At 37.2% G+C, this 25964-nt stretch overlaps 1 protein-coding gene and 1 long non-coding RNA gene across 2 annotated transcripts; both read left to right on the top strand.

Moving 5' to 3' along the window:
- The first annotated feature begins 37 nt into the window (after window positions 1–37).
- On the top strand, window positions 38–16282 carry LOC123622210. Its single transcript, XR_006729439.1, has 3 exons — window positions 38–163; window positions 11144–11374; window positions 16064–16282. It is a non-coding gene; the product is annotated as an uncharacterized LOC123622210 (long non-coding RNA).
- A 202-nt stretch (window positions 16283–16484) lies between these two features.
- On the top strand, window positions 16485–24414 carry LOC123622209 (McKusick-Kaufman/Bardet-Biedl syndromes putative chaperonin). The gene is made up of 4 exons (XM_045528400.1): window positions 16485–17469; window positions 20440–20615; window positions 21569–21679; window positions 23647–24414. The coding sequence occupies exons 1-4, from the start codon at window positions 16485–16487 to the stop codon at window positions 24085–24087; spliced, it is 1713 nt and encodes a 570-aa protein (XP_045384356.1). The 3' UTR covers window positions 24088–24414.
- The last annotated feature ends 1550 nt before the right edge of the window (window positions 24415–25964 follow it).

The following is a 25964-nucleotide window of genomic DNA, read 5'->3' as shown; positions in this document are numbered from 1 at the left end:
AAAGGCACCGGAGCGGGCTCGGCGCCGGCGGCAGAGCTGCACATGCGCCGTCCCCCGACGCGGGGCGAAGGTCACCAGCATCCGAGGTGGCGGCGTGAGGTTCGGCCTCTGGGGCCAGCTGGCGGCGGCGGCGGCCTGGGGTGGCGCATCAGCTGCTGGGCAGGTGAGACGTGGAGCCGCAGGCGGAACAGCCAGCTTTCTCTCCGGCTGAAAAGAGGGAAGGGGCTTGCAAGCGCCTCCCTCTCCGCGCCCGAAGGTCGCAGGTGTCCCCACTGAAGGATATTTGGGGGCGAGGGCGGGTGGGGAGGACAAGGAGCAGACTGGCTCCGGAGATGGAAAAAGACCTGCCTTTAAAATAGCGCTGGTCGGTAAATTCTTGCTGCTGGAACGGATGTGGGTAGCGAGGCCTTCCAGTATGGGGTGGCGGAGGTGGAAGAGGGGGTCTCCTCACACTCCCCCCTGCACGGCCGCACCGCAAGGTAGACGGAAAGGTGTTCCAGTGAAAGCACCCATGGCGTCTGCGCCGCCACCTTCTGACTTAACTCCGTGACTCTCGGTCACTCCTTCCCTGGGGGGCCCTCTGTGTGTCGGGGGGTACACAGCATCCCTGAGGCTGTGGGGAGGAGGGGGCCAGTCCCTGGCGTGGAACTGGACGTCAGAGCCGTCGTACAGCATGGTCACACCTACCGTGTGGGAGCGGAAACAGGACTGACCGAGCTTTTGACTTTGTAGGGGTGACCTGCGGCCACGTGCATTCTCCTCCCCCGTGAGATCATGCCCAAATCCCGCTGCTGTTTCAGAGACTCTCAGCGTGGCAGTTTCATCCATTAACATCGTCAGTTTATCCATGAACAAGTATAGACGCGTGTTTTCAACACTGTGCCGTGTTAGTAGATAACAGCGATGACCGAGACAGGCATGGGCCCTGACTACGTGGAGCTTATATTCTAGTGATGAGGGAGAAGCACTAAACAAGCATAATCAGCCGTTGCTATCCATGCGTTCCATATCCGTGGATTGAACTGACCGCGGTTCCAAACTGTCCTGGGAAAAAAAAAAAAATGGATGGTTGCATCTGTGCTGAACATGTACAGACTTTTCTTGCCAGTATTCCCTAAACAATACAGTATAACAACTATTTACATAGCATTTACATTGTATTAGGTTATAAGTAATCTACAGACGATTTAAGGTATACGGAAGGATGTGGTAGGTTATATGCAAGTACTACACCATTTTATTAATATATGAGGGACTTGAGCATCCACGGATTTTGGTGTCAAGGTGGGTCCTGGTCCATTTCCCCATGGATACCGAGAGGCAGCTGTACACTGATAATTAACAAGATGTTTCTAGATTGTCCTAGGTTGAGTTTCATGGGAAGCAGATTCTGAGGAGAGTTGGAGGCAGGATATTTACTAGAACTTTTTGGATCATTACCAAAAAAGAAAGGAAGCAGGATTGGACAGATAGAAAAAGTTGAGCTGCAGTCACAGGGAAGGCTTTTACCAGTCCCACAGGAACTCTGGTGCTGGGTTGGCCTTTCAAAGTTGTCCCAAGTTGAAGGGAAAGGCCAGGCCTTTATACTCCTGCACTGATCCATCACTGGGTGCCCATTGCCCTGGAAAGGGCATAACTTCAACTCCCTTCAACCAAGGCAATCATGAAAGGGGACTAACAGCTGAGGGCTGTTTCAACATTCCCAGGAGCTGGGGAAATAAGTCTTTCATTCCTAAGGGGGATCAGGGTGGCACATCACTGCATTCACCACAAAGGTAGAACTTTGAAGGAAGCAAGAAAAATGTGCTAGAGAATAATGGGGGAGGCAGAGGAAAGAAACTTTAGATGGAGTGCTCAGAGAAAGGCTCTCTGAGTAGGTGACATTTGAACTAAGCTGATGCACAAGAATAAGCTACCCTGTGTGGAACAAAGGGAGCAAGATTCTCTACTTTCTACTGTGCACTGGCAATACAGCAGAGAAACAAAACAAGTGGCTGCTACCTCCTGTTAGTGGGTGGTAGTTACTAGTTTTTATAGATCTTGACTCCTTGCTGTAACTAAAGATGGAGTAAGTAAAAATGGATTGAGACTAATTCAGATAGCAGGTCAAGGAGAAAATGAGAAGTATGATTTTGAAAAATGAGTCAACTTGGTGAAGACTTTTAATCTATGCAGCTTGGTTTTATTTTTTGATTTTTGCACAGCATTGAATCATGTTTATTAAGATTGTCCTTTTCTCTTTTCAAACCTGTATTCTCCTTGAGGATAAGAATCATGCCTTATTCATCATGGTAGTTCCCCTAAGCCTAGTGGTCTTAGGAGCACCTAATAGACACTGAATGGGCATTTGAATAAAATTAATCTCATTTGAAGTGAAAATTGATAAACTGTAAATGATGTGAAACTGGAGACATGACTGTATTTGCATTTGCCTTTACAATATTTCCTAGTTTTATAAGTTATAACCAAATGTTAGTCAAAATATTAAATGATAATATTTTAACATAACTGCTTTGATCAAGTGGGAATCTTCAGAAGTTCCTATTTTTACATAAGATTTGTAGTAAAGTTAATATGCTTCTAATAATACAATAATAGCTCCCATGTATTGAGCACTTCCCACAGACTAGGCACTAAACTGTGAATACGTATGGTAATCTTCATAATGTGGTCCCATATTACAGATTATGAAATTGAAGCAGGAGAGAAAAATAATTTGCCCAGGGCCATAACTAATTTGTGATGGAGATTAGAATTTGATTCTCATTGTTACTCAAAGCCTTTGCTCTTAACTAACGTTTCTGAAAATGCAGACCAAGTTTCAATCATACTAGCACTCTCATGTTTAATCAGTTGGCAACTCTGATTTTTATTAACTGTTAACAGAGAAATAAACATGAAATTATTTACCCTGTCTTTGCTGCTTTACTCAGTGTCTTTTAGTTTTCTGATTTCCTTCATAGTTAGCTTTCCTGGCTCTCACTCTAAGACGTTGACTGTTATCTGTCCTATAACATCCTAGAATCTGATTAGCAGATTCACCCTACCCTGATCAAAATAGCCCCAAAGACCTCAGAACCTCTTTCTTGAGAATCTGCACTTTTATTCATATTTAGCTAACTGAAACTGCCCAGAGAAGCAGGGCCTCCTTTATAGAGGCCATTGCCCTTAGTCTACGCATTCATTCCAATCCTCTTCTGTTCCTGCTACACTCCAGGTCAACTCCAATAACGTTTTTTCCTTTTGAAATAATCAAAATAATACTTAAAAATCACTGAGCCCAGACTAAGTTCTAAGTATTGTGCTAACTGCACAACAAGCTTATGATATGGAAGTCATTATTATTCTCATTTTACAGAGAATGGAACTGAGGCATAGTCAGATTAAGTGACTCATCCAAGGCCACGCAGCCATTTGTGAAGTGGGGAGGTGGAAATTCAAAGGCCAGGCTGCGTGATTCCACAGCTCATCCCCTTAATCACTACCTGACAATGCATCCTTGCTAAAATGATTTCCTTGGATTTTTGAAAACTGATAGACAGGAACTAGGTCCTAGTTGGTTTTTCCTGCCTTACTAAGAAATTTAGATTTTACCCTTTCGTCAGAAATGCCACTCAAGGCTTCTAAGCAAAGCAGAAACATGACCAGATTTGATTGTTTCGCATGTTGGCTGTGTTAAGAGTTTAGAGAATGGATTAGTGGGGAATAAACTGGAACAGTGGTTCTCAAACTTAAGCTTCAGAATTACCTAGAGAATTTATTAAAACACTGACTACTGGACCCCACCCTACAGTTTCTGATTATCTCAGGGGCAGCCTGAGAATTTCTGTTTTTAAGTTCCCAGGTGATGCTAATGGCACCTTGAGGGGACTATACTCTGCGACTAGACTAGAAGCAAAGCAAAGGGGTCATGTGAGAGGGCACCAGGGTCTGGACGGTGGCCTTAAGGAAAAGTTATATAAAAGAAATGCTCATGTCAAATGGCAGGATATGGTGACGGAGTTGAGGAGGAGTGTGAGGAAAAGGGCAGAGTCCACTATATTCAGATTTCTGAATTTAATGGCTTAGTAAACATTGCTGTGTTTTTTTTTTAAATCCAAACAGGAAGTCCAGGTGGAACAGCAGTTTGGGAAGGAAGGAGGGTTCGTTTTTATATGAGATGAGTTTAGATTATTTGTGAGGACAGTTAGCTTAAAGGTGAACAGTAACCATTGGATATGTGGGTCTAAGCTGGAGATGATGTGAGAGTTACAGTGGATGTGTTATAATAGAAACTTTGGGTGTGAATGAGACCACCCAGGAAACAAAGACGACCAAGGACAGATCTTTGATAAGAATGAATAGGTGGGTGGAAGCTGAGGGGCTATTAAAGGAGACTGAGAGGGAACCAAGTCCACAGTACTTAAAGAGTTCAAGAACACATCAAAATGCTTCAAAGAGATCAAGTGAGGGGAAGGATTGGTGATCTTTGTAGTCAGAGCAGTTTTCGTGGTGAGTGGAACAAAAGCAGATTAATTGGGTTTAAAGATGGAATGCGAAGTGACTCTAGAAAAAGATGCATTATTTGAAAGAAGTAAGACTGTATAGTACCTGGAGGAGAGACTGGTAAAGGGCTCTGGGGAATTTGGTTTTGGCTCTTTTCAATGGAGAGAAGTGGTCAGGGCTACACAGGAAGGGGACCTTTAGAGTGGGAGGTGGGCAATGGAAGGGAGAGAATGATGGAGTTAGAATCCTGAAGCCAGTAGAAAGTAGGACTAGCACATACATAGTCCTGAATATTCCTGAGAAGACAGCAGGAAAGGGGGTTAAGATAAAAGCTGAGGTGGGTAGGATTTTGTGTGTGGGGACAGGAAGTTGGAGGTATTAATACTCAATAGCCATAATGTCCTCTGGCCAACATGTTCTCTGCAGAGATGATAAAATGACAGTGGAGAGTAAAATACAAATCTTGAAAACGGTAAAGCCTAGAAATTAGCCCTTGAGGGATTCAGTACAGACCAGCAGCACATAAAGTCATTACTCTAGCACCAAGGGCCCAATCAATCAGACATTTAATCTGGGACAATCTGGCTACCTGCATGATGCTCACTCCCCTCTGCCTCACCAAACCCAGCATCACATGGCAGCCAGGGTATAGAAATAGTGAAAGGGCATGATAGGACTCTCAGATAACCCTATAAACCACTACAGCTTTTTCAATAAGCCACACCCTGCTAGGAGGCTGGTTGTCACTTCTCATCAGTATTTAATCAATCACTCACTTTATATTTTGGACGGTCTACAATTAGTGAAGCTCCTTTGTAAGACTTATGGTGCTTTTGGTATATTTTTTATTTTATAAATACATTGAATTCCGATAATGAGCAGGAGGGACTAGCAAAAACCATAAAATATATAACTTTTGACCTTGTCTGTACTCTGTGACTGCAGATCCACTCCTGACCCGGCTATTGGATAAGGGTTAAGCTGACCTTGAATGGTTCAGTGAGAAAGGTGGTAGGATTTTGCAGAATGGAAACTTCAGGACTCAGTTATGATCCATTGGTTCATCTAGAGTTAACAGTAATGTTTTTGGTGTATGTGTTTTTACAAAGACTGGAAAAGTCCAGCACAACTGGTATTATTTTAGGTGATATAGTTAGAAAAGAAAAAAAGGAAAACTATTGTTCTCTTTACCATGCCAGTCAGTTGAATAGGCACAAAGACAATGCAGTCCTTTCCACAAAAAATGCTAAAATTCAAACAGTTTTGTTAAAAATTGAGGATAAAAAACTGTTTTGGATGCTCATGCTCTTGCTCACACTCTTACTGTCTCCTCCATGTTATGATGTAGCAAGAAGACCCTCAGCAGGTGCCAGCCCCTTGATCTTGAACTTCATAGCCTCCGCAACTGTAAGAAATAAATTTCTTTATTAAAAAAATAAAAAAGAAAAAGGCCACAAGATGGCTTACATCTGTAATCCTAGCACTTTGGGTGGCTGAAGTGGGAAGATCACTTGAGGTCAGGAGTTTGAGACTAGCCAGGGCAAGAGCAAAACCCCATCTCTACAAAAAATAGAAAAATTGCTTGAGCCCAGGAGTTTGATGTTACCGTGAGCTAGGATGATGCCACTGTACCACTCTAGCCAGGGCAACAGAGCAAGACTCTGTCTCAAAAAAAAAAAAAAAAAAAAAACCAACTGTTTTTGACATTGACAATTTGAATTAAGGAATGAAGAATTTGCAAATACCTAAAGCCAATGTTGTCTTTATAAGAAAAGACATTATACGATTCCAGAGTAAACTTCATCAAATTTCATAATTACAAGGGCTGCTTTAATCAGTTGTTTAACATTCTGTCTAATGTTCTCTTCTTGATTAAATTACGTTCAGTGGAAGTTTTAAAATATTGTTATTTTTTCAAATACTTTAAGCGGAGCAGCAAAGAACCTATCTTACACTGTGTCCAAAAGACCAGCAGATGGCGCCCAGTAAGCCCAGTAGGCAAAAATAAGTCCCTTTATAGAATATTCCCTGCTTTCAGGTTGTTAAGCCTAATTTTGAAGTGGCCAATAGCAAAACTTGATGGTTTTAACTGACACTGTGCTATATAGAATAATCTGATAGCAAGAGCCAGCTGTTGAAGATGTTCTAGGACATGGAATTGCTTTTTTGCCTTTCACCTTACTGTCCAGTTCTGTCACCAAGAACCCATCAATTAATTAGCTTAGAATGTCACAAATTGCACAAAGCCTGTCAGAGGCCTTAAGGGTAGAAGTTGAAGAGACAGTAATCTCTGCAATGCAGATTGGGTGGAGGGAAAGTTGCTATCCTAGGTATAGTAATGCCTTAAATTTAGAGTATTTGTGATCTGATATATACTTAGTTCTCACTATAGGTGACAGCAAGAGACTGATGAACAGAAGGGGGAGAAGCTTGCTATACCTCTGCCTCATTACAAATACCGTAGTCTTTTTGGGTAGCCATAAAGGCCAAAAGGGAAAAAACACTGAGATGTTTTTCTAAAGGAGTCTTTTTAGGATTGTGTTTAAAGAATATTCAGGAAAGATTAAAGGGCAGTGGCAAGTACATTAAAGGAAGGGGAAAAAATTTGTCTATTCTCTTATTTCTGTTGCTGCTTTACTCCAAATTTGAAAAGTTCAATGAATAGAAAGCAAGTACTAACTTATTTTAGGAACTAGCCTGTTATTGTTCATCAAGTCTGATCATTTAGAGTGCATTCTTGGAAATTTTTTGTTTCAGACTCAGGTATCTCTGGTATCCATAAGATAGTTCCGTACTTCTTGGAATGACTTGCCAAGTGTTTTGAGGGAAGAGCCATCTCAAAGTAAACTAATGAGCTTAAGTTTCTGTTTCCCAAATTGGATCTTGCAATCTCCCTACTGCTCAGCACCATGAACCTTTTTTTTAAAAAAAAGTCAAGGTTTTAAAAATCTTCTTGCCAGGTTCATTTGAAAAAATGAGTTAATTGTTGAGAAATCTGTTAATTCTTTGTATTATTCTGAAAAGCAGCATAGAGAGCCTATACATATGGACTCTCGAATATTTACATGAATATTTATCATCATAGCATATTTAGCAATAAAGCATTGAAAAAATCCCAAATTTCTTTTAACCAGGAATTGGTCAAATTAGGATATCACTGTATAATCAGCTATTAAAAATGACAATGGAGATTTATATTCTTGAGATGGGAAAAGATTACAAAACAGCATGTGTATTATAATCATATTTTTGTTAAAACCAAAAAGATTTTAGCTTTCTTTTCCTTATTTTGATATTTCCTAACTTTAAAAAAGGAAGCCTGTACTGTATTTACTAGCAAAGGACAGTAATGCTAATTTTCATTTTCATTTTGAAAAAAAAACCCCACAGAACTGAGAAGAAAAAAAGTGTTAAAATTGTATCCTCAAAATATATTTGTTTGTATTTAAAAGCTCCACAAGAGTTTATTAACAAAATAAGTAACATATTACCTTACTAACTGCCATATCAAATATGAAATTTCAAAATTATCTTTTTTGTACAACTAGTGATGAACCTTATTTAGTAAAGTCTAATGTATCTGGCCCTGGGAAGTTGGTTATACAGACAATAAAATACATATAAATTGCTGGAAAGCTCTTACATGGAAGAAACAAAGTAGGTTAAAGTTATATGCCAATGCTATTTTATTTTTTATTTATTTATTTATTTTTTTTGAGACAGAGTGTCGCTTTGTTGCCCTGGCTATAGTGAGTGCCGTGGCGTCAGCCTAGCTCACAGCAACCTCAAACTGCTGGGCTTAAGCGATCCTACTGCCTCAGCCTCCCGAGTAGCTGGGATTACAGGCATGAGCCACCATGCCCGGCTAATTTTTTTTTCTATATATATTTTAGTTGGCCAGATAATTTCTTTCTATTTTTAGTAGAGACGGGGTCTTGCTCTTGCTCAGGCTGGTCTCGAACTCCTGACCTCGAGCGATCCACCTGCCCCGGCCTCCCAGAGTGCTAAGATTATAGGCGTGAGCCACCTCGCCCGGCCTTCCAATGCTATTTTAAAAGAGTGTTAGTTCCATCTTCCTGGGTGGAGATGCGTTATTATATGTGCAGTGTGATACTTAGTGTTTTTATGTGGATTAAATGCAAAGATTCTGAAGGTACTTCGCAAAGTAAAAAGCCCTACCATCCTGATCCTAATATTTTCCAAGTCTTTCAAAGGACAACAGAATTATCTGTCCGAAAATAGTTACCTGCTCTCTCACCTCCATTAGCCAAATCAATAATGAGATATGGAGAATTTGAGGAAGTGGGGACATGAAAGTGTTCAGTAAACATTAAGGCAATTAATCATTAAGTCAGTCCACATCATTTTCTAACCAGGAAGTACTGTACTGGGTTTCGGTGATGTTTAGCAAAGAATGAGTTTTCAGCCAAAATAGATACTGATTTCCTGGTTTAAATAAACCTAAATCCAGAAAAAGATTCATAGATCCATAAGTTATTCTGATGGAAAGACTAATAGACTATTAAGCGGGATATATAGACAGTACCTCTTTTGTCTTTAACTCACAGAAGACCCAAAGATTCACTTGGTATAGGGAGCTAACCTGATCCTAATCTGAGATCCCATTTTCATTTTTCTTAAGGAAGGCTCACAGTACATCACAGTACATTCTGTCATTTATGTGATGAAAACAGTACAACACTTTCCCAGACATTAGTGTTACAGATTGTAGTTTAGTTGTTTTGAATTTTAGTTGCTGGTTTTTAATCCCAATTTTATTATTATATCCTTTTATCCATACTAGTCTCTTTGGTAAGCTTTTTTTTTTTTAAATTTATGATTCAGGAAAATGCTGACAAATATTGAGTTATATTTAGTGATCATAGAGAAGTAAATGGTGAATAGCAGAGATTTTATCTGTTAAAAGTCATGTGATTTAGCTAGGCATAGTAGTTTATGCCTCTAATCCCAGCTATTTAAGAGGCTGAGGTGGGAGGATCACTTGAGCCCAGGAGTTTGAGGCCAGCATGGGCAACATAATAAGAACCCATTCTTAAAAAACAAAAAAAAGGAAGGAAGGAAAATCATGTGACTTGATAACCTCATGTTGAGAGTGACAGAGTTAGAGGGTTTTTTTGGGGGGGGGTTGGGGGGAGACAGAGTCTCACTCTGTCACCCTGGGTAGAGTGCAGTGGCATGATCATATCTCACTGTATCCTCAATCCTAAAACTCCTGGGCTTAAGAGATCCTCCTTCCTTAGCCTCCCCAGTAGCTGGGACTACAAGTGCAAGCTAGTTTTTTCTATTTTTTGTAAAGATAGGATCTCACTCTTGCTCAGGCTGGTTTCAAACTCCTGAGCTCAAGCAATTCTCCCACCTCAGCCTCCCAGAGTTCTAGAATTACAGGCGTGAGCCTGGCCCAGAGTTAGAGGTTCTAAAGTCACCTTAAATATTGAGGAGACTGGATATGAATGACAGTATCTTCTTTACTTCAAGGTGTTTCGTGGGCAAAAATGCCACTCTTCAATCCACACTCTTCAATCGATTTCTTCACTCATTACTCCAAATCACCCAATTACTACTGTAAAGAGAATAAGTAGAAATTCTGTTAAGACATTTTTTTCTAATGGCATTTAGATAAAATTAAAGTAATTTAGATTTCATAGTACTAAAATTCAAAAAGACACAATTGAACTGAGTTCTTAGCATGTCCCGTAGATGATGGAGCAGTCCTTGTCCTTCTGTGCTCAGAAAGGAACTTGGAAAATGGAACCATTCATATCACAAGTCTGTAAGCTAACCAGGAAAGCCTAATGAGTGTCCCTTAAATATAAAAGTATAAGGAATCTGTAGAGGTTGTCCAGACTCAAGTACCTAAACCCAGCAGAGTCTCAGAACACAGCCTTCCTGGGCCTCAACTCCATGTTTTGAAATCAAAGAAAAAAACATCTATTTTCAACGCTAACTAGCTTTGTAACTCCAGGCAACTTTCTAACCCCAATTTCTTCATGTGAACTGGGTGGACAATAACCCTGTAGGGTAGGGTTACTACTGATTCAGAGCAAGCACTCCCAAATGCAGTGGTTCTGCACATAAATGTGGAAATGGCATTAATTATTCTAATTCATAGTATCCAAGCTGAAAGTCTTTTGCTACAATAGGAATCCATGCTTGACTGTTCTAAATTACCATCTCTTATATCTTATCACAATATAGAACCTAGATTCTTACTGTATGTTTATGGATTACTATTTGATTCTTAAAATTGTGACTAAATGTAATTTTTTTAAAAAAAAAAATGCCCTATTGTGGCTTAGAGAGAGAACATTAATAATATATTTAATTAACACTCCATGAACGAGTGTTTCCAAAAGTTCATATAACTTTCCCACAGATAATGTTGCTCCTTTACAATTGTTGACTAAGAGTCCAATATTGCTTTATAAATTTCCCAAGCTTGACTTCTTGCTATCCCTTTGTGTCTACAACATATCTCTTTTTGTTTATTAACATTGCAACATATTATAATTAAAAATGTTTAACAGTCAACTTTTATTAGAATGCAGTGTGCTACTTATAGTTGTTTATAGATGTAATTTAAGGGAGTTGATTTTTTTGGAGGTTTTTTTTCTCCTTTAACTGTATAACCTTTTTTTAGGTGCACTAATACTGAAGTACTATGAGCATTCGGAACTTCTGGAGAAAGAACAAAGTTTTGATTGTTATGATACCTTTAGTTGGGCTCATTCATTTGGGGTGGCACAGAATCAAAAGCAGCCCTGTTTTCCAAGTACCTAATAAGGAGGATATTCCTGAGCAAGATAGTCTGGGACTGTCAAGTCTGCCGGCGAACCAAATCCAAAGGAAATAGCAGGCTAGCAATCTTCAGGTAAGTTCCATTTAATTTGGTCAACCATAGGGTACATCCCAACAATGGGAAAGTTGATCTTACAGAGTTCTGGGAAGAAAATGCCTTAAATGACAAGTTATCTTTTGTTTTTATTGTGACCTGCTGGCAAAATATTATTCTGCAGTTGCTTCTGGAAAAGTTGGTTGCACAGAGACCTTTGATACTACCCTAGCAGTCATTTGGTTGAAAAGGGAATAGGCAGTTTCACTAGCAATGTCACCAGCATCATGAATGTGTACAAAGGAACAGCTGACTCCTTACCATAAAACGATTATGTAGCATAAAAGTCTGAAATTTGCAAAAGGTTCCTTTGTTATTCTTCGTTTTTTTCTAAGACAAAATGAAAATAATTGTATTCATTCCTTAACATCAAATACTTTACCTTCAACGTGATTTGTTACTTTTGAGAATCACTGAAATAAAGAGGTTGTAGTTCTATAATACAGGTCTATAGTCCATAATTCCAAAATCCAAAAAGTTCTAAAAAACCAAACGTTATGTCCTAACTCCTTCGGCAGCAAAACTTGATCTTGGCTGACATGAGGCAATTTGCAGTATGGTAGTCCCCTCTTGTCTGCAGTTTCGCTTTCCACAGTTTCGGTTACCTATGGTCAACTGCAGTCTCAGAATATTAAATAGAAAATTCCAGAAATAAACTATAAGTTTTAAATTCTGCACCATTCTGAGTAGCATGTTGAAATCCTGTACCGTCCTACTGTGTCCCACCTAGGATGTGAATCATTCCTTTGTCCAGTGTATCCACGTTGTACACTATAACTGCCCGGTAGTCACTTATTAAGTAGCAATCTGGTTATCAGATCAACTCTCGGGGTGTTTGACCCTTATTTTACTTCATAATGTCTTTTAGATGCCAGTACAGCAATAGTTAAAAGTTTTAGAGACCAACACTGCCAGTCAAGCAGGCAGAAGTAGATACTTAAACTGGCTTTGGGTAAGCGAAAGTTAAAACCAGATTTAGAATGAGTGAAAAACACTGATTCTAGACAGTTGAAGTACGTCCAAACAATGTGTTGTATTTGTCCCTTATTTTTTATTTTTACTTTTATTGTGGAAAGTTGAATACATAGCCAAAAATAGAGGATAGTATATTGAACCCTCAAGTATCCATCAGCCAGCTTTAACACTTACCAGCATTTTGCCAATCTTCTTTTAACCATTCTTTCTTTTTTTTTAATTGCTAGACTATTTTAAAGCAGATCCTAATCTCTGCTGTGTAGCCCTTCAGTATGTATCCTTAGCAGTAAGCGTAAACACTCATCTACAACCACACAACCACATTTGTATTATCATACAGAAAAAATTAACAGTAACTCCTTAACTGTGATGTGATACCCAGGGCCATGTTCATATTTCCAAATCTATCTTAAAAAATCTTTACAGGTTTGTTGGAATCAGGATCCAAACAAGGTCCACATATTGCATCTGATAGATAATGTCTCTTTTCAACTATTTCATTTCCCCTTCTAATCAGCCAAATTGAAAATTTCCTGCATTCTGAATTTGGCTGATGTTATCCCCATTTTGTCATTTAACAGGTTCCTTTTTTTCCTCTGTAATCTGGTAGTTAGATCAAGAGGCTTACTTTGATTTCATTTATTTATTTTTTGAACAAAAATACTTCATGGATGGTGGATACTATGGTATGCATCCTAGGTAATCACACTGTTTCACAGATAATGTCTGATCCACTTTTGGTGTTCTTAAGATTGACAAGCAAATTATCATGTTATCTCTCCATTAAATTCTCCATAAATTTCCCCATCAATCTTTTACTTAATGAATTATTAGCATCTATTGATGATCATTGCTGTGCTGTAGAAATTGGCAAACTTTTTCTGTAAAGGACCAGATAGTAAATACTTTAGGCTTCAGAGACCATGTGGTCTCTTTCAACCATCCTTTTGTAGCGTGAAAGCACTCATACACAGTACGTAAATGAATGAGCATGCCTGCATTCCAATAAAACTTTATTTACAAAAACAGGCAGTGGGCTAGATATGGTCCATAGGCTTAACTTACCAATCACTGTGTGATTTTAATCCATTATTTCAGATAATGTTGCTCCTTTACAATTGTTGACTAAGAGTCCAATATTGCTTTATAAATTTCCCAAGCTTGACTTCTTGCTATCCCTCTGTGTCTACAACATATCTTCTCTATTAGATGGAACAACTTTCCCTTATCAACTAGGCATTTCTCCCCAGATGCATTTATACAGGGAAAGCAAGATAAATGCCTTCTTTCCCTAATTCCCTATATTGGTTTTTATAATAATGAGTTAGGGCTCCAGCAGCTTAGAGTTTTTGTTTTTGGTGTCAGTGTGAACTTGGGGATTTGCATATATTTTAATTATCTTAATCTATTACAGTCATCATTCTTTTTTTTTTCTTTTTTTTTATTTTACCATTCCCCAGGTGATATCTGAGACAGTCATCATTCTTTTTAATGCTCAAGTTGTCCCATCTTGGATCCCTTCCAAGTTGATTCCTGTGTCATTGTTTTTTCCTATACCCTCTTGAAATGACCCAAGTAGTCTTTGATAACATCCTTACTTTTTGGCAGAAAACATGGCAAGCTCATCTTGTGTATTTCTTGCCTTAGACCTACAATCAGCCATTTTTCCCAAGGACCTGATTCGTTTTAGGAGAAAATTTTACCTGTTTACATTTCTTTAAATCATATTTTATAGTATATCTCTTAATTTAGAAAACAGTTAAGGAAGTTTTACTGTTATTTTAATTAAGTTATCCATCACTGCAGAAAAAACCCATCCACCAGGCCTTTGCATCTAGGAATAGTAAAGACCATTCATCCAATGGCAACTTTTGGAATTTTGGAGCACTCTGTTTAGGAATAAAGAGTTTTAATAGAGCTGAGCTGACACTTCCAAACATATTCTATAAAGCAGTCCCATTGTTTTGTTTTTTCTTTTTTTTATACCTTATTTTGTCCAGATATATAAAAAATAATTCAGGAGTTACCAACACTTTCAATGATTTCTTCCTTTCTCGTTTTATAGAAATACTAGTCGAAAGATGTGGCTATTGGTCTCACTACCCTAAGACTAGTAGAGGTGCCAACATGGCATTCTTCTTTTGAAAAGTTGTGTGTCACTATTAAGTATTGAGAAAAATTTCTAACTAGAGAAATCGTTTTATTAATCATAGTTTCTATTATGGTTTGTGTGTGTGTGAGTTATATCGTGCAAGTTACCATATAAAAGTCACTTAGATAAGGTTTCATTTAAATGTATTTCTTGGATTTTGCTGAATCTGAAATAGCCATTGAAATAATATTTAAATAACTTGGCTATTTCTGGCATAAGATAAACAGAGATTTTTTTTTTCTCCCTCATTCCATAAAAAACGTTGACTATAGCTTTATCATCGCAAGAACAAAGCTGACTACCATTGCCTTCACTTTATTTGGGCCCAGTTGCCATGGTTACGGCCCTTTAACTAAATTGGGAACAGTAACCAAAATAACACTTTGCATAACATTCCCTTGTTCTGCCCACCTCTTCTTTGCACATCTACAAATCACGGTTTGGTCTGTAACACCATACTACGCCATAGTCTACTTTAGGAAGTACTTTAGGCTAAGTAGTTATATTTATGCTAAATACTCTCCAAGTGGCTGGTGTGGGTAACGTATTCCTGAAAATACCAACTAACAGTTACACCTTCAAAAGACCAGGCCTTAACAGACAAAGTCCATGACCTAAGATTTTTATTCTTTTCATGCATTATTAACGTGTCAGGATTTTATGCCTCAAGGCACAGTATTTTCTTAACAAGGACACTACCCTATTAAGGAAATTAGTATTTCTATGTGTCCACTTGGTATATGATAATATTTTATGATATTTAGACTCTTTGAAATTGAATTGCAAATCACATACTATTTTTCTGTTTGTCATCCAGCACATTTCTTGGTTTTTATATTAATACTTATTATCATTAACCAACGTTTGAAGATTCGTTGGTTAGGACTTCCAAAACTGAAAATCATTGATTGATAGCGTAAAACTATAAAAAATTAGCTCTGACTTTAGCCAAGTATTTAAAAACATGGTTTGTTCTTTGGTGCAGTGTGTTGCACAGATTTATTCAGCTAAATATAGACTGTACATTAGTGAGTTTCTGCAGTAGAAACGCTAACAGTTCTCTTCTTTTCATAATTATTTATAAGCAGGATTTGATGTAAATGCACTTCTGTTCAAACCTAAAGTTTCCAAGCAAACCAAAGTTATAGATAAAAACACAACATTAAATCTTGATGGAAGAGAATAAAAACATTTGAGACTATTTTTTTAAGACTGAGACCAAATTCTGAGTTTTATAATGTAGCGTTTCTCTTCTAGAAGCATGCCATATTGAAATAACTGTACTGTAGGCTTTCTGGCCATATTGTTGTGCATTCCACATCATTGAAAATATAAGCACTTTGTTGTAGAGGGGATTTATTGAAAAATAAAGGCATTTTAAGTCAAAATTGGTTTACCTTTCTCATTTTCTGGAGGATTACGCCAGTAGCTAGTTCTTTTTTCTATAAAAGGAACAGAGTATTAGAATAAAGTATTAAACTGCAATCTACAAAATGGTTTGGAATTATTTCTCTAAAATGTTTTATTTTTATTTCTTATAGAAAGAAGCAGCTTTGAATCTGAGCTTGACATTGAAAGAAGAGAATGAAAAACAGCAGTTGGATTAGAAAGAACTGGCTTCTTGTGGCTGGGGTATCTTTAATAGGTGTCCATCTTGGAACATACCTTATACAGAGGGCTGCAAAACAGTCTGTAAAATCTCAGTCTGGAGCCAAACAAAAGAGTATTGAAGAATGAAGTAAAATAAATATTTAGAATTACTCATTTGTCCTTAAATCATTATATGCTGATTAGCTCCACAAACATGAAAATATTTAATTTTGTAGCCACATTGCTGCATATTCATACTTTCATTCCTGCAGAATATTTTGTTTTAATGTTAAAACACGTAACAATGCAATGAAAAGAAAAATACGGTTCACACAATAAAAGCTGTCTTCACAAGTTACTACTTGAAGTAAGATGTCTCGTTTAGAAGCTAAGAAGCCATCATTGTGTAAAAGTGAACCGCTGACAAGTGAGAGAGTCAGGGCCACACTTTCTGTCTGGAAAGGAATCGTGTCATCATGCTATGGCCCTTCGGGTAGGCTGAAGCAGCTGCACAACGGCCTTGGAGGTTGTGTGTGCACAACTTCACAGTCCTCCGCCCTGCTCCGTCACCTCTCAGTCACCCATCCCGTATTAAAGATCCTGACGACTTCCGTGCAGAATCATGTGTCATGCTTCAGTGACTGTGGCTTATTCACAGCCATTCTTTGCTGCAACTTGATTGAAAATGTTCAGAGAATAGGCTTGACACCCACCACTGTCATTAAATTAAATAAACACCTTTTGCGTCTCTGCACCAATTATCTTAAGTCTGAGGCCTGTGGTTGTCGACTCCCAGTTGACTTCGGTAGTACTCAGATCCTCCTCTGTCTGGTGCGCAGTGTATTAACAAGTAAACCTGCCAGTATGCTCACCAGAAAGGAAATAGATCACATCAGTGCTTTGATTCTGAAAGCGTTTTTGCTTACAATTCCGGAAAATGCTGGAGACCATATCATTTTAGGAAAGAGTATAATTGTACCTTTAAAAGGTCAAAGAGTTACAGATTCTACCGTATTACCTGGACTGCTCATTGAAATGTCGGAAGTTCAATTAATGAAGCTATTACCTGTCAAAAAATCAGGTGCTCTCAAGGTGGCACTCTTTTGTACCACTTTATCCGGAGACCTTTCTGATCCTGGAGAAGGAACCGTAGTGGTCAGTTGCGGGGTTTCTCTAGAAAATGCAGTTCTGGACCAGCTGCTTAACCTAGGAAGGCAGCTAATCAGTGACCACGTAGATCTTGTCCTGTGCCAGAAAGTGATCCACCCATCTTTGAAACAGTTGCTCAGTGTGCATCGTATTATTGCCATAGACAGAATTGGAGTGGCCTTGATGGAACCCTTGAGTAAAGTGACAGGTAAAAATCACTCTTGGCTTTTGCCCCTTACAGTTAATAAATCACACTTTTCTGAGCAGAGATATTCTTGGTTTGTGTCACTGTGAACATCTTGAAAAATTTTAGAATCTGCCAACCTCACAGCATATGTCAGTATCATTTCTGGCAGCAAAGGTGGTTTCTGGAAAAGATCCTGTATTGTTCACTTACTAAAAATGGAGCGATTATGGTCATTTTCTGTTTGTTTTTCAGCCCCAAAATATACTACAGATTTTATCATTTTCTAACCCCCAAATATTTTATAGGTTATTGATAAGTCTAACATCCTCACAATCCTAAAGTCTTTCATCCTTTACACAAAATTCTTCTACTTGAATTTACAAAACTTTTATGATGTCAAACTCCTGAACTTTTAAATCATGTTATGTCTAGAAGGTGATTTTGCAGCTAGAATACCCCTTTTCATCACTTTTATCATAACTCCCCACAAACTTATACACTTCTGCCTAAATAGGTGTTTCTAATGGAGGTAGGGGGAAGGCACATATATCTGTTTTAACTTTATCAGAAATATTTCCAGCTGACCTTGAGAACCAAGATCATCTTTTACTTTCGGCACATATAACAGTCCTTGCCCACAATAGGTATTCTAAAATGTTTGTTGAATTCAATATAACATGTTTAGTAATGTACTAGATTATTATAGGCAAGAAATTCACTGTATTTCTCAAACTTGGCAAATAAAAAGCAAATAAAAGATTGATATTCACCTATTAGAGCCAAAAAAAAAAAAATAACAAGCTACAGAGTATTGATTTGAGCCACTTTTCGGTATCCCTTTAACTGCTTTGACAGTCTATCAGAAAGATGATCATTTAGTTCTGCATTGTTACAATTTTTAAGTTATTAGAGTGAAGCCATTGTTAAAGTTTACTATTTATAGTCTTATAAATCATCAAAAAGGAGCAGTATGTATGTCAAATGTTGAATACATAATATCTGGGTTATTGCCTTAACTTTGTAATATTCAAATGATTGTCAAAGTAGAAATTACTAAGAAATAATGGAAATTATTCTTTGGAACTCATTATTGACGTTGTAGTCAGACTCATACCCTTAAATATCTACTACCTTTTCATGAATTTGGCAGTTTCTAGCTTGTGAAAATTAGGTATTTCAGATTATTTAGTCAGTTTTTAAAATACAGAACATTTTAGCTGGGCACGGTGGTATGCACCTATAGTCCTAGCTATTCGGAGGGTGAGACAAGAGGATTGCTTGAGCTCAGGAGTTCAAGTCCAGCCTCAGCAACATAGGGAGACCCTGTCTCTTCAACAACTACAACAAAAAAAACCACACATTTCACCATAGAAACAATATTGTAAATGTGGACTGGGTTTCCACACTAGCCCACAATTGTTATTTATCCCATATATACCTAGAACATGACATTAATAACCATGGCTTTAGTCCTGCATCTTGAGACAAAAGGGAAAAGGGGAAGAAAACTACCAAGCACATGGCTCAGGCAAACTTTTAGAATAGGTGGATTATGTTTTTGGTCTAATTTGTCTTCCCTGGTGTATCTAGGTTAACATTACCTCCTTTCAACCCTTCAAACAAAATTCCTATTTATCAATGATCTATGTTATCAATAGTGGATACAGTAGTGGATTTTACTCTTCATAGGTGACTGCCATTTTGGAAGCATGTTAGGGGCTTACAGAGCATTTTTCACATTTTATTTGGTTTGATTTATTTGTGAAATAGGCATTATTATCCCCGTTCACAAGAGCCAAAAATGTTAAGTGACATGTATGACTTGCTTAGCGTCCCGTGGCTGATAAGCGGTGTAGCTGGGGCTTCTCGCTCCAGAATCTGTTGTTTCCACCATGTAAAATTATACTATAAGATTTAGGCCTTTTTTATTTCTTAAATTTTAGATCAGTCTTTGTTCCTTATTCTTGGAGGCTTTAGAAGTAAAGAAACAATATTCAGACAAGTGAAATTGTTCAGTGATTATTTTCTAAAAATTTTTTGAGCTGAATGTGTTTTTAAACATTTTAACACCATTCGTTTGAAAGAAAACGTCTTTTAAATGTTAGTTTAAAAGAAGAGGAAACTGGCCTTTAAATGTTAGTTTAAAAGAAGAGGAAACTGGCCTAAAAGGGTGAGTGGCTCCGAATTATTTTAATCTGTAGACTTTAAATTAGCATTATTATTTCTTGTAGAAGTTTGATATAGGTTTCTTTTGTTATACAACTTATACTACATTTAGAGATTTGGAAAATTCAAGTCATCCTAACTTCTTCATTCATATTTTTATTAATTTGTGATTTATAAAACTTTACTATTTTACCCATGCAGGTAGGAAGGCAAAATACTTAATATATCAAAGAATAACAAAATAAGTATGACACATACTTTATTTTGCCATAATTTAGGTAGCTATTTACATACAAACTGTTGCTAGGCAAAAAATAATAATAATCCCTGCATGTTCATTAAATAGAACCCCAAAGGAATTCAACCCCACAACTATTTGGATAGCTTTATTTGTTTTAAATTGAAAATGCTTTTAAAAAAAAAAAAAAAAGCCTGTTTCCGCACATCATCCTTATTCCAAACTAGGTTCTTAATCTGGGGTCTCTGATCCCTGATTGGCCTTCCACATTTTCTGGACTTCCTGAAAATGTGTGCAAAATTTTCTCTGCCTTTTTGTGGGAAGAGAATACAAAATGGCTTCTAACAGATGTTCAAAGAGATCTGTAAACTGAAAGAAACTGTTTTATTTGTATATCATTTTAATAACAGAATACTACTTATTCCTTCAGGTTAAGATGCATCTTTTTTCTTTATCCTATGTTTCACATTTTAAATGATATGCTTGTGGGACTTTTATATTGGCTAGGAATAAATACTATAATTTTGAACGGTTGCTTGTTCCACCTTTGCTTATACATTTTGTATTTTCTCTGCTTTAAAAAATAGGAACACAGCCTATTGGCTCCCTAGGCTCAATATCGCCTAGTAGTTATGGAAGTGTGAAAGATTTGTGCACTGCAAAATTTGGCTTCAAGCATTTTTTTCATCTTATTCCTAATGAAGCGACCATCTGCAGTTTGCTTCTGTGCAACAGAAATGATACTGCCTGGGATGAGCTGAAGGTAGGTAATGAACTTTGAATTCCACATCCAGGGACTGAGGCAGAAATTAAATAGTCACTCAACAGGTGCTATAATTTTGTTTTCACATTACTGAGCCCTGATTTTATTTCCTCCATAACTTCACTAGGTGGTATAGAAAGCAAACATCAAAAATGAGAGAAGCAGTCACAGTAAGCTAATTTAAATGCCTGTGACATTATATAGTAGACTTGGCATGTGTTGCCATTTATTATTTCTACTATTTACAAGAAACCTAAAAGGTCCTTGACATGAGACTAATTGTCTTAAGAAATAAGTTTGAATTATGCACTCTTTGATGCTAATGTGTATGAATAATTCACTTAGAAAATGAGCTCCCCAATCAGTACCCACCGTCCACCCTTTCGTAGCGTTTGCCATTGTCTGCCAGCAATAACACGTGCAACTTTTACATAAGGGAAGTGATAATCTATGGGATTGGTCACAGCTTTTAAAGATCCTTGTATGTTCAAGGACATACCCTTGGTGAATATTAAAGGTCTGTGTGTTTTTCTAATTGCTATTGTTAGGTCGTAGCTGTATTATTTCCGAAACAATTTGAAATAAATTCTATATTTATACAACTGATTTATTTAGACGGAAGTACTTTTTTAGACGAAGTACCAATAAATTTTGCTGACCCACATGTCTTGCAGCCATATATTTGTAAATCTCAATTGGAACATCTAAGTGCATATGAAAGAAAATATTAATTTGGGTCCCTGAAAACAGACTTCTGGCTAATGTATTTAATCTCTAATCTTTATTATTCCAAAATGTAGTAATCACTTTATAACCTTCCCAACAGGTTTCGCTCTTTTGCAATTAAAATCAGGCTCTTTGAGTCCACTATCTGTGTGGCTTTGACAGCGTGTTTATATTTCTTCACGCATATGATATTTATGTCTGATTCTGATGATTTGCTTCCTTTTTAGCTCACGTGTCAAACAGCACTGCATGTCCTGCAGTTAACAATCAAGGAACCTTGGGTTTTATTGGGAGGTGGCTGTACTGAAACTCATTTGGCTGCATATATTAGACACAAGGTAAGTAAGATGTCCACTCTAGAATATCTACATTCTCAGCAAATTTCATCTTATGAGATAATAAGCCAAACCATAATGCCCTGGAGCCTTTAACACTTAATTTTTCAATAGTCTAAGTTAGATATTGCGTTCTAAAACACTTGAGGACAATAACAAGGTAAATATAAAGTAATACCTTTATTACAATGTTTATTATAAATTTAATCTTTTAGTAAATGATCACATTCTCTGAGTATTGTCTACATGTACTGCATGTTGAAACATTCTGTTATTGGGAGTTCTCATATTTGAGATCTCAATTGCTGCAGTACAATAATATAATAATTGATGTTCACAATGAAAGGACCAAGGTTCTACAAAATACTTCAGTGCCTTCGAGAGCATCAAGACTTAATTAATTTCATTTGTTAAAGCATTCTGTGTATCATATTCTAATTTTTAAATTAATATTTATGTATGATATTAATTCTATTAAATAGAATTTTTTATTAGTCTAGGAAACTCCACTTCCAGATAATTGTCAGATAAGTTTATTGCATTATAGTTCTGATTATTTCATAAATACTAGCCTACTTTATTTGAAAATAGATACAAAAAGGTATAAAGGTATAAATGTTTTCCACATATTTGCAGTTGATTCATTGGGTAAACAGGAGAGTTATTGAGAGGCCCTGTAAAGCTTTGAGTGAGTGACTCGGATTGGAGACAAAGTAAACTTTTTCATAGATATGCCCTGCCCTGCTTCCCCAAATAACTTAAAATCTATTTGAAGATAAAGCCCATTCATGAAAAGTCATCAGAATATACATGATGAAAACAAAATTTGTGCCAATCTACTGATGTTGAATGGACAATAGTATAATCCGTAAATGAAATACAGTAAACTGGAGAAAGTTTTTTGGAAGAAGGAGGTGTCTGGAATAGAAATTTGAAGAAACAATACAATATTAAGAATTTGGGAAAAAAATATGCAATAGAAATTTTCTCATCTGGTTCAAACCTCCTGGTTAAAAAAAATGTGGTCACTGTTTTTAAGTAGCTAGAATATGAATTTTTTAAACTATTTTTCAATCATTAGTTTGCTAATGTCACTCAATAGCAGGGTTATGTTCTGAGAAATGCATTGTTAGGTGATTTCATTGTTGTGCAAACATCATAGAGTGTACTTAGACAAATCTAGGGGGTACAGCCTACTACACACCTAGGCTACAAACCTGTACAGCATGTTACTGTACTGAATACTGTTGGCAATCGTAACACAATGGTAAGTGTTTTTGTATCTAAACATACCTAAACATAGAAAAGGTCAGTAAAAATATGGTATTATAATTTTATGGGACCACCATCGTATATGCAATCTGTTGTTGACTAAAATATTAGTATATGGCACATGGCTGTATATTAATTTTTCTTTCTATCATGGAACTTCTAGGATAAACTTTGTAAAATGATGGAACCAAAAAACAGTTTAAAGTCTTATTACCTTTTCTATTAATTTAAAGAGAAGACTATTCATTTTTAAAACATTGATGTGAAAATTATACAGATCGCTAAATAGTATCAATAATAATATATGCATTCTCATTTTAAACATACGCATTTTCCAAGATAAATAAGTACTTCATTTGGAACATTAGTCTTCAGGAGCTTCCCTCTGTGTGCATAAAAACTTGTAATAGGTGCAGAATACCATATATTGAGAAGGTGCTACCAGGCCTTATTCAGAATAAATGATGGGGTTATTGTGATTCATTCATTCTGATAATATGGTGGCATACATTTTTACTATAACCAGCAGGTTAAGAGATTGCAGCCTGGCCAGTGGACCCATACAAACCCACTAGCATTTTGTCAAACCCCAAATAGTAACTGTATGAATAAGGTTCTGACCACGTATATTATTTTTCTTAAAGATTTTTGTATTAATTGCTCTATATGTGTTTTCAATGGATTTTATTACTCTTTAGACTCACAACGAGCCAGAGAGTATTCTCAAAGACGATGGATGTACTCAAACGGAACTTCACCTAATTGCGGAAGCATTTTGCAGTGCTCTAGAATCTCTTGCTGCCTCTTTAGAACACGATGGAGGTGAAATTCTCACTGACATGAAGTATGGACACTTTTGGTCAGTTCAGGCAGATTCTCCCTCCGTTGTCAACTGGCCGGATTTGCTTTCACGATGTGGCTGTGGATTATACAATAACCGGGAAGAACTCGGCTGGTCTTGCTTAAGAAGCACACGTCGTCCTTTTACTCCACAAACCTGCCTTCCCCATGAAGCTGCGGGCTCGGGCAGCAACCTGACTGTGGACTGTTTGACTGCTAAGCTTAGTGGCCTAGAGGTGGCTGTAGAGACAGCCAATTTGATTTTGGATCTTTCCTTTGTCATTGAAGATAAAAACTAATAGAATAGCATGTTTATATTACAAAACAAACTAGTCATGTATCAATTAAGAAATATAGTGAGTATGTTTGTTCTCTCCCAAAGGCCTGTTCTGCAGATAAGAACAGATGACTCATAAAATTATAAATATACTTACTTAAGGAAAAAAGGTCTGATTCATGAATAGAAATGCCATAAAGTAAAATAAAATGAAAATGTGAAGCATTGTTATTAAAGATATTATAATTATATTAGGGATTCCACAGTGACCATAGTACGTTGTATTAATTTTTTGTTGTTATTTTGACATCATGTGAAGAATATTCAGAAATAAAAAATTCCTAATCCATGCTCTAGTTTAGATATACTTATTATAGATATTTTGTAGTTAGCAATTATATATGTTTAAAGGACAAAATTAGGCTGGGCACGGTGGCTCACGCCTGCAATCCTAGCACTCTGGGAGTCCGAGGCGGGAGGATTGCTTGAGCTCAGGAGTTCAAGACCAGCCTGAGCAAGAGTGAGACTTACCTCATCTCTATTCAAAACAGAAAAATCAGCTGGAAATGGTGGCATGTGCCTGTAGTCCCAGTTACTCAGGAGGCTGAGGCAGGAGGATCACATGAGCCCAGGAGTTGGAGGCTGCAGTGAGCTACGATGACACCACTACACTCTACCTCAGCAACAGAGTGAGACTCTGTCTCATAAATAATAAATAAATAAATAAATAGATAAGTATAAAATTAGATTGCAAAGTATCACAAAGCATTCGGTATATATTGCTTAATCTAAATAAGTATTCAAACTGCATATTTAGTAAAATTTCACTGTGCGCCATGCCCTTTATCTCAGACTATATTATTCAGTGGTTAGGTAATTGATGTTGAACCTGCTTTGCCTGCAATTGTTAGTTTGTATCACTGTTCCACATTTTTGTTATTTTGAGGAAATGTGTGGTTAGGGAAAAAAAAGTAAGTTTATATAATAACAAAGGCTGAAATAACTCTGTAATGTCTTCACATTTAAAGTGGGAGGAAGAACTGGTTTGTTTTAGACCAGGTTTCTCACCTTTGGCCCTGTTGTCTTTCTGGACCAGATAATTCTTTGTTGTGTGGGTGCTGACCCATGCATTGTAAGTTGTAAGTTGTTTCGCAGTATTCCTGGCCTCTCCCACTAAGTATCAGTAGCTCGCCCCAGTTGTGACAACCAAAAATGTCTCCAGACATTGCCAATTGTACCCTGAAGAACAGAACTGTCCTTGGTTCAGAACCACAGTTTTAGACTGATAGAAGAGGAAGGAAAATAAGGAATATTTTACCAGGGCTCTAGAAAGCAGCCACAGAGAAAGGAACCGCAATTATTTCTCTAGCTCAGTCAATAGTGCAAAAAGAAACTAGAACAGCTCCCATATTCAAAGTAGGCACTGCTATTTCACCAAAGAATGTAATTTGAATTTTATGCAAATGCTAGGCATTTTATAAATTAAAGAAGAAATATAGAATGAAGCTAAAGGAATAAGTATAGAGCTGTAGCAGATGTTATATTAAACTTTTGGAAAACATTTTGGAACTTTTTGGAAAATGAAACAACCTAAAAGTCTGTGATCAGATCTATAGCCATGGAATTTTTGAACAGTTTCCTCCAATATTCTTGTAATCAAAAAGAAATTTTACTCTGAGCCAAAGAAAAAATTGCCATACAAACTCACAGTAATGCCATATATTGAAAAATCAGCTACACTTCAAGCTTCCTAATATATTTCTTTGAAGTTTTACTTCTTTTATTACTAGAGTCAAATAGAAGGGCAGTGTGGTGATCAGCCTCTAAGATGGCCCCGGTGACCCTCACCTCCTGGTTTGCAGACCCTTGCTATAATTCCCTCCCCTTGCATGTGGGCTG

This window comes from Lemur catta, chromosome 17 (genome assembly GCF_020740605.2).
Source record: "Lemur catta isolate mLemCat1 chromosome 17, mLemCat1.pri, whole genome shotgun sequence".
NCBI classification, from domain to species: domain Eukaryota; kingdom Metazoa; phylum Chordata; class Mammalia; order Primates; family Lemuridae; genus Lemur; species Lemur catta.
This window is presented reverse-complemented; position numbering and strand designations above follow the sequence as displayed.